Source organism: Apteryx rowi, unplaced genomic scaffold, assembly GCF_003343035.1.
Source record: "Apteryx rowi isolate R43461 unplaced genomic scaffold, aptRow1 scaffold_1197, whole genome shotgun sequence".
Classification (NCBI taxonomy): domain Eukaryota; kingdom Metazoa; phylum Chordata; class Aves; order Apterygiformes; family Apterygidae; genus Apteryx; species Apteryx rowi.
In genome coordinates, this window is record NW_020447416.1 from 10,648 (window position 1) to 20,180 (window position 9,533).

The 9,533-nt window shown below is 46.3% G+C and overlaps 1 protein-coding gene across 3 annotated transcripts; it reads left to right on the forward strand.

Annotated features, from left to right (window-relative positions):
* The first annotated feature begins 65 nt into the window (after nt 1–65).
* On the forward strand, nt 66–5,346 carry TOPORS (TOP1 binding arginine/serine rich protein). Of its 3 annotated transcripts, none has more exons than XM_026086694.1 (3): nt 66–706; nt 969–1,316; nt 1,791–5,346. In XM_026086694.1, exons 2-3 carry the CDS (start codon nt 1,251–1,253, stop codon nt 4,806–4,808), a joined length of 3,084 nt encoding a protein of 1,027 aa, XP_025942479.1. In that variant the 5' UTR covers nt 66–706; nt 969–1,250; the 3' UTR covers nt 4,809–5,346. The 3 variants fall into 3 exon arrangements, with proteins under 3 accessions (XP_025942479.1, XP_025942487.1, XP_025942498.1); XM_026086702.1 differs by having other exon boundaries at nt 66–289; XM_026086713.1 differs by lacking the exon at nt 969–1,316 and having other exon boundaries at nt 67–706.
* The last annotated feature ends 4,187 nt before the right edge of the window (nt 5,347–9,533 follow it).

A 9,533-nucleotide genomic window follows, 5' to 3' on the forward strand; every position in this document is an offset into this window, starting at 1 on the left:
CGGTGCTGCGGGCGGCGGCGGCGCGGCTGCGCCCACTGGCGGCTCCTTCCCCGGGCCCGTGCGGCGGGTGCGTGGCGCCCCCGGGGTCGCAGCTGTCCCGTAGCTCGTTTCCCCCGCCCCCCCGTCGCAACGCTGGGTAACGCCGGTGCCCCAGCCGCCTTTCAGAGAAAGAGCGAGCTTCTGTTTCTGAGGCAGCCTGCCTGGGTGCGGAGGACCCGCGTGCCCGCGGCTGGCAGCAGGAGCAGCACCTGCTAGTCTGATAAAAGTGTGCGCTGAGCGTGGCCCGACGGTGCGTGCGTGTGGTGCACCCGCAGGATCTGCCGTTGCTGGCCCCGCAGAATGGCGAGGGGCAGGAGCACTGCAGTCCCAACAGGGCTCGGGACCCTGTAGTTTAGTCTGAATGCGATTGCTTTGTTTTTCTTTGAAAGACTCCATAAACTGCTCTTGTACTTTTCCTACGTAGCTGTTGGTCTTTTGGGGAAGTGGGCGCCAGGGGATCCCTTGTTGATGACATCATGATTGGAAAAAAATGACAAAACAATCATTTAAGGGTGGGGAAGAAAACAGAGTCCTGTCGGTAGTCTCCAGAAGTGCCAGCATGTCTCAAGTTCCAGTTACAACTTGCAGCGCTTAGATGCTGATTGGACTGTCAGAGAGAGCGAGGCCTGGAAGTGCTTCGGTATTTTAATAATTACCTGTTCCACAGGTAAATGAGTTAAATCTCAGCGCTTCATGTATTAGTAGCAATTGACAAAAATATCTTTGTGGTTTCAACCAAAATCATATTTTGCTGTAATAGCACAGAGTTAAGAACTTAGTGCAGGCATGCTGCTAGCGATCTCCTGTATGTATTTCTGGGACCATTTCTGAAGCTGTTTTATCTGACTGTTGTCCATCTACCAACCATAAACCTTACTATGTGTATCTGTTGCTTTTTCTGTTCTTTTCTGGTGCATCTTACTCTGTAGAGACCTTCCAGCAGGGTAGAATTACCACAGAGCAGAAACTACAGAGTGCTGCCCGCCAGGAGAACTGCCCCAAAGATACAGTGCCAGGCAGTTACCCATGTGCATCATCACTGAAGAGCTTTGTAGACAGAGTCTGCAGCAAGCAAATGGCTGCTGAACCCTGAGAGAGCAAAACAGTACAGTGCAGAAGAGGTGTCCTTAATAAAAGAAGAATACAGAGTTGAAAAGCAAAAAAGTGTACCTTTCCAAGTCAGAAAGAACAAACACCAGTGTCAAGGCTGGATGTCTAAGAATGGGAAGAATACCAGTGTTTTGGGGGGCAGTACTTGTCAGTTGCTGAGCTTTCTGGTATGTGYGCCTCCATAAGTGAGTAGCTGTTTTAGGACTCTGCTGAATACATGATCACGCAGACTCCTACCTTCCTCTAAAAGAGTTGGTGGTGCAAATGAGGACTTCCCCTGAAAAATGTAGGAGATAGGACAGTTCTGCTCTTGCTAAGGAAGACAGATTAGTTTACTTTAGTGGGTAAAGCAGGATTTCTGGAACTGTGGTTTCTAAGCCTGGACAATTTTCGTGGTCATTCTTTTTTCTCTATGTGGGGATGAAATTTAAGCATGACATCTAACTTCTTGATGGAAGCAGTATTCTGAGGAGAAGCCGAGAAAAGGAGTTATGTCATTGTGTCTTTTTGTTTGATACCCTGTCAGAGCTTGTATTGCTTTTTACAACCTAAAGGAAGGATAGCATGGGTTTCTTTGTCTGGACTTTCATGTCCTTTCCTTTCAGGAAGGGTAATGATCTTTTTGTGTTTGTCTTTTGTAGAACATGACTTCAGCAGAGTTTGCAGTGGATAGCAACTTTTCACCGAAAGCTAGCACAAGCAAGCTACATCAGACAGTGCCAACAGATGCATCTCCTGACTCTAAATGCCCCATCTGTTTGGACAGATTCGACAACGTTGCATATCTAGATCGCTGCTTGCATAAGTTCTGTTTCCGTTGTGTCCAGGAGTGGTCAAAAAACAAAGCAGAATGCCCACTCTGCAAACAACCTTTCCATTCTATTTTCCATACAGTTCGTGCTGAGGATGACTTTAAGGAGTACATACTCAGGCCATCAGAAAACGGCTCTTTTGCCAGCCCTGATGGCCGGAGATTTCGTTACCGTACTACGTTGACAAGGGAACGTCGCACTTCATCTTACCATAGACACACTTCCTCTTCTCGAAGGACGCTGTCCCCTCCAGATAATGGGATATTGTTTGAAGGATTGTCAAGCCAACCAGTGCGGCAGAGAGAGGGAGAGATTCAGCAGATGATAAGGAGGCTCGCCTCAAGGAGGCAAGCTAGTGCAGAGGGCAGATCTCTGCGGCAGATTCAGGAGGAGGACATGATCAACTTCCGCAGAGCTCTGTATCGCACTGGTGTGCGTGTTCGTAGTATTCAGGATGGTGGCCGCTATCGAGATATTTCAGCAGAGTTTTTTCGCCGGAACCCTGCTTGCCTTCACAGGTTGGTTCCCTGGTTGAAGCGGGAACTTACAGTCCTATTTGGTGCCCATGGATCTTTGGTTAATATTGTACAGCATATCATCATGAGTAATGTGACGAGGTATGATCTGGAAAGCCAAGCCTTTGCTGATGATTTAAAGCCATTTTTGCTGAATCGGACTGAACATTTCCTACATGAATTTGTCAGTTTTGCCCGATGTCCTTTTAACTTAGAGGCGTATGATCAGCATGCCAATTATGACTGTCCTGCTCCATCGTATGATGAAGGAAGCCACTCAGATTCATCAATTATTACAATATCTCCAGATGAAGCAGATTCTCCAGGTCCAGATCACAGTTCATCCATGACTGGTATTGATCAAGCTCCCTGGGATGATGAAACTCCAGGGCCCTCATATTCCATCTCAGAAGAGGTTCATGCAACCATAGCTTCTCCTTTGGAGACTTCAGAAAGTTCTGATGAGGACTCCACAACAAAGAGAACTGAAGCGCGAACCCAGTTGCAGGCTAATGCTGATTCAAATGACAGTGACTCGTCTTCTGACAATTGTGTTATTGTTGGGTATGTTAAGCCTATAGCTGAGAGGACACCAGAACTGGTTGAATTGTCTTCGGACTCCGAGGAATCAGTCAAGGAAGAGAAAAGGGAAGATGTGAAGAAACAGCAGCYGATCCAGTTTCACAGTTGCAGTGACAGTGAACCAAGCAGGAGTTCCTCACCACACTCCCCTATATATAATGAGAACCTAGGTAGCTGTAAAAGCTGCTTATCCCCTGCAGTTGAGAAGATGGAGTCAAAAGATGATGAGAACAAAAGTAAAATAAAAAATTTATCTGCGCAGGAATTGACCTGGAGCCCCTCTTCAGGAAGGGACAGGATGTGCTCTCCTTGTAATCACAGACTGTCCAGAAAGAGAAAGTCCAAGAGTCCACAGTCCTATTCACAGCACAGCAGAGGCAGTCTTGGCCACAGGACTAGGAGGGAGCATCGTAGCAAAGACCAGCTTAAAAGGAAACGATCAGGAAGCAGAGATAGTAGCAAGCATAGGAGCAAAAGAAACAAGAGGAGGTCAAGAACTCGTGACTCTAGCATCTCTCGGAAAAGCCAGAGAGGCTCTCTAAGTCGTGAGAGCACAATATCCAGAGAAGTAAGCAGATCACGATCACGTAGCAAAGGCCATGGCAAAAGAAGATCGAGAAGCAGAGACAGTGATCATTATTATATAAGAGACAACTATCAAAGTAGATACCAGTGGGGTTATACTTTTTATAGTCGAAATGTAGTTGGAGATGGCTACGAATCCTCATATAGGAGGAGGACTCAGTCTAGTGCTCACTATTCAAGACAATCTGCTAGTCCAGAATACAGGATACAATCGTTTACTGAAAGGACAGATCCGCATAGTCAGAGAGGACTCCATGAGAGACATTATTACTATTATGAAAGATGCAGGTCAAGAAGTCGATCAAGTAATAGGTCCAGGACCCCTTCTGGAGGGACTGACAGAATGAAAAGTGAAAAGCCTGGTGGAAAAAGAAAGTACAAAACTCGCCACTTGGAGACTGCAGTTAAGGAGAGTACAGTTCTAGAGAAAGAAAATGACCCCAAAAAAACTTTGTCAAAATTCAGTGACTGCTACAAAAATGAAGATAGCCTTTCGGACAACCGAGCAAGTAGTGAGACAAAGCATAAGAAGAAGAAGAAAAAGACCAGGAGTCCAAGTGTGGAGATAGTCTATGAAGGAAAAGTGACAGACACAATGAGGCATCATAAAAAGAAAAAGAAAAAGCACAAGAAGAAACACCGGAAACACCACCTGAGTAACTTGGTACATTCTTCTCCAGTTGTGATTACAATTGATAGTGATAGTGACAAGGAGCCAGAAAGTATTGAATGTGACAGTAGTATTACTTGGACAGGCTCAACCCAGATAAATGAGAGGGAAAATGAGTCTCTCTCTTCTTTTCTGGGAGAGACAGAATGTAAGGATGTTTTTAGGGTCAGCAAGGAAACTGGAGTAGCGGATAAAAATTGTAGTATTGCTACCACAAGAGAGGACTTAGATGGTGACATTAGAAATATTGATGTTGAGCTTCAGGAAACATCAGCTGATCAGAGTTTTGCAGTAGTGGATAACAGTAGCAATACAGCTCACATAGAAACTTCAGCTAGCCATGTTCAAGGAGCACACRCAGCATCATCCAGTCAACTGCCTTCTCCCAGGACTTCCTTTCTAGAGAATCCAGAGAGACCACCATTGATACTAAGACTCCCAAAGAGACTTGTCAACAGATCCTTTTGGTCTGACTCCGCAGAAAAAAAAATGTAGCATGTTTTACAATGAACACTTCTTAAAATGGTGAATTTGTTTTAATTACTTTTTTCCCCTGGAGAACAAAACACCTCATGTGATTTGTGTGTGTTAAAAGATGTCTGAGAAATGTGTAAAATCCTTGAATGTGTATGCACTTTTAAGTTGGAGAAGATAGAATATTGCTAGTAAGTAACGTTAAAAGTTTCTCAGAAGAGTGTTTGGAAATTGTAGTCATCCTGTATTCTCATATTATGTAAAATATACCCACAGAATGTTTTAAAGTCATGTTTTTTGTTTTTGGGGTTTTTTTAAAGCTATATCTAAAGCCAGAAAATGCATTTTCCAAGGGTTGCTCTCATTATACAGAGAAAGTTGTACTGTTCACAAAAAAACATTCAATTCTGCCATCATTTTGATCTGTGTGGGTAAAGTTGATATCTGCTGAAAAATATTCAGTGATTTCTACATAAATCTTGAACAAGACTTCCGTTAAAGTAAAAATGAATTCTATCAAAATCCAAATAAAGCAATAAGACTTTTTTTTTTTAATGTATCTGTGAACTGTGTACTTTCCAAGCAGAACACTTGTTTTTAAGTTTTGGATGTCTTACAGCACAAACTTTAATAGTCTGTACTGGTAAAGAATAGTTTAGGCTGGGAGTGCCTTCTGGAAGTCCTACTTGTCACTTAAAGCAGGTACAACTTTAATCAGATTGCTCAGGATCTGAGGAATTATGAATACCACAAAAGCTGGAGATTCCACAGCCTCTCTGGGGAACCTGTTCTAATTTTTGAGTATTCTCACTGTGAAATCTTTTTTTCCAAATATCTTTCATATTTCCCTTGTTGCAACTTCTGTCTGTTCCTTCTTATCCTATTTATGTGCAGCTCAGAGAAGACTCTGGTTTCCTGTTCTGTATGCTCTACTGTTACATATTTGAAGACATCAGCATTATCTGTAGCTCTTGAGATACAGTGATTCCTGCTGCCCTCACTGCTTTAAGCAGTATCTCAACCACTTCAGTTTGCCCCAGATGTTCTGCTGCAGATATGTGCAAGGCACAGGGGTCAGACAGTATCTTTCAGGTTTGTGTCTTCTCTTTGTGCGCAGCAGTAGCTCTCAGTGTTGAACCAAGAAGTTGCCTTCTGCCAAATTGCCTAGCTGACTTGACTGATGTTGATCCTATGTGGCTGTTGCTAGGTGGCTGTGTGTGCAAAAATGAAGAGGCATTCAGCAGTACTGAAGACTCCTGAATTTCTGCTATATCTAAATTTGTAAGTCAGTAGTCGTTTTAGGAAGCTACTGAACACATAGTATTGCAGTCTCCTTTGTTAACTGCAGACACTTCAGTCTACTGCAAATGGTTTTCTTCATTTCGGAGGATGCCGTCCTCTCCAGAGAATGTAAGATTTCTTTGACAGGTTGCTAGGCCAATCAGTGCAGTGTCAGAAAGATGTAGAGATTCAGATGAGAAGTAGTTTTTCACAAAAAGTCAGACTACTGCAGAACGTAATCTCTGGGSCTGAGATGAGAATATGCTTGATATCTACAGAACTCTGTATCACATGGGTGTATATGTCCAAAGCATTCCTGGTAGTGGCCACCACCTGGATATCTTGGCAGCAGTTCTTTCATCCTTCAGCATTTGTATCTCCTGTCTTACTGACATCTGTTCAGACAACTGAAAACAGCAGAGTGGAGGAAAACCATCCTTGGTACCAGGCTTGCATCACGGAACATCAGCCAGTGTTACATAGGAGATACTGTCCTCCTAAATTGCTGCTGTCTGAGCTGCCATATGGACCAAAGTGACCTTTGTAGCCTCCAAGGATGACTGAGGAGGGATGAATGAGACCTGGCCAAGGGTGTGGGGGAGGACATGAAGAACAGAGAAGAGGGATTTGCACATCCCAGGCAGGAAACACAGCCCCAGCCTGAGAAAGCTGGGCTGTGTGTTGCCTGAGGAGAACTGGGCTGGCAGCCCAGGAGCTTTCAGGAGGGACTCAGCCTTGCAGCCCAGCAGCAGTCAAAAGACAGAGGCCTAGTGCTGACAGCATGATCGGCTTTGCTGCGCATGTGGAGGCCAAGCTCCTGACCAACAGCTACTCCAGGGTCAGCGCCTGCTTCGGGAACCCCAGTCCTGCAAGGTCCTCTGACCCAGCCAGCTGAGGACATTTGAAGCCATAATAGATTCAAGTTCTGACTGCCAGCAGCCACTAAAAACCTTAGAGTCCCTTTTGCTTTCTCTTTTGGGCTGACTGCTGTCTCAGTAATTACTTTTTTGCCTAGTTAAAGATGGAAACTAAAGATTCTCTTTCTTCAGTAGCTGATGCTTGCCTGGGAGAATGTGAGCATGACAGAGAGGCTGCAGGGAAAGACATCTGGGGAGAGCAATTCCACCTTTGGGACACAATGAAGGAAGTTGTTTAAGTCAGGCTCATTCGGGCCTGGGAAGAAATTGGCTAGTGACTGCTATGGCTTTGCAAGCCTCCTGCTTCCTATGGGGCACCGTGCCATTTCAGCTTCACGCCTCTCTGAGTAGAGCCAGTCCAGTCCTCTGGGCCCTGTTTGCCCTTCCCTCCCCTCCAAACCCTGAGTGTGTCTAAGCCCTCCTCCTTCTGCCTGAGGGTCTGTGGTCTTGCCCCTGAATTACAATACAATGCAAAATTGCTAATGAGATGAGAGCCCCAAATAATTTAAGTGCTAGCAAGTGCCCTATTAAAATCAAAGACAAGGTAACATTAAAATGCATCTCCAGGTAAACCAAAGCGAAGTGCTGCTGGGGGTTACAAGCTAAGTGCTAGTACAAGCTAAGGCACAAGAACAAGTGTCCATAGCCCACCCTGTTACCTATCTTTAGGGAGGGGAAGAAAGACAATTTTGGCTCTCTGAGCAATGTTATCCCAGTTACAAGTGGAGCAAAAGAGGACCACCTGTCAAAGAAAGCAAGTGGCACCACATCTCCTTGAGGAAATTGGACAGAGTGTCTTGTCACCATCAAATTCTGCTCTCAGGCAAAGCAGGTGCAGCTGCTTCATGGGGTGAAACATGTAGAGGTGCAGCCTTTGCCTCAGCAGCCCTTGGTAAGCTTCAGAAGTAGCGCAGAAGAGTTCAGGAGTGGGCAATGGCAATGACCTTCCAGAATGGTGGCTGGTCCTGGGAACAGGACAGCTGAGTCAGGATCAGCACATCAGGCCACTTGCCTGAGAGTCCTGTTTTCAGGTGTGGCCAGGGGCAGATGCTGAGCAGGAGAGCTGAAGTAACAATGTGCGTACACCTTCCAATCCACCTACTTAGACAACAGATTGAGCTGGCAAGTTGTGCTTTCTGATCCATTCTGTTTAACAGCTACTGGGAGCTGTCTGTGACAAAAGAGTATTTTCTGGGAATAAGCAAGAACTACAAGTCTGTGGGAATGCTGAGGTGAGCAGGAACTAGTATGCCTTAGAGGACTGTTACACAGCCCTGTGAGGCATTGGTCTTGAGTGTTAGGCTCTGCTGCACTGCTGAGAGCACTGCAACCTCTGTTACGCCCACAGAGGAAGAAAGAGTATGAACAATCTTCTACACATCAACATTTCTGGAGAGTGTTCTCTCAGGCACCCTGTGTGTTCATGTACACAGCATATTCTTCCAGCCAGGCTGTAGTAACTGTCCCCGCTTCGGGACCCGAACCGAATCCTCTGAAATCTAGTCTTGCTTTACATTTCCTTTTTGTTGGGCTTTGTCTGAAAAGAGGGAATCCAGTGGTCACCAATGACAGGTGGTCTTTGGCATGTCCCCTTGACAGGGGCATTCTCCTTTCTGAGCTGAAGAGCAGCAATTCTGGAAGTTACAGGCATCTTTTTAGAAACCAAAAGTTTCAGCTTGGGGCAAGCCCCTTCACAGTGCAGATGTTCCCGTCAAAGCTGAAAAGCAGCCATGTGGGAAGTCTGCTGCTGACAGAAAGCTCACAGAGCAGACTCCAAAAGGAACATGGGTTCTGTTGGCACCGGTCTCCACTCCAGGCAGAGCTTCCTGCAAGAAAGTGCCCCCAGAGCGCCTTCAGCAGAGGAATGAAAATCACTGAGGGAAGCCAACAGATCTACCAAGTGAAAGCAGAAAATAGTCTTTGTGGTGWGCTTGCTTTCTCTTTCGCTACAAAAGCAAGCCTGTTTCCACCTGAGATCAAACAGATGTTTATATCTGGTGGAGGGAGCAAGGGAGACACTCGCATGGCGGAGACGCAGATGCTGAAAAGTCTCCGCAGGAACATAATGGCCATCGCCACGTATCTAGTGACATGGAAGATGATCCCTGGGCAAAGAAACCAGTGGAAAGTGAGGTCTCGCTCCTGTGGTCCGTCCTGCGGCATGCGCAGGTGTTTCAGCTCCCCGCGGGAGGGACGCACTGAGCCCCACGTGCTGCCTCCGCGGGCAGGGCTGCACGGGGGAGCYGAGGAGCCGTCCCCTCCAGGCACTGCCACCACAGCTGGGCCGGGCAGGTTTAGGTAGCGTGTCCCACGGGTACCACAGTACCCATATGAAATTATAGGTCATTGCATCATAGTCGCGTGATTGCTCTAAAACCTCACTCTGAGCGTGATTTTGTGATTGTTTCTGCAGGGCGGTAAGGCCCGGGCGAGCCAGGCCGGGTGGGCGCAGATGTGGCGCCTCTCCACATGTAACACAAAGCACCAGCGTAGCCGAGGGACGGGCTCGCCCCAAGGGACTCCGCGGTGAGGCACTTAGCAGCGTTGT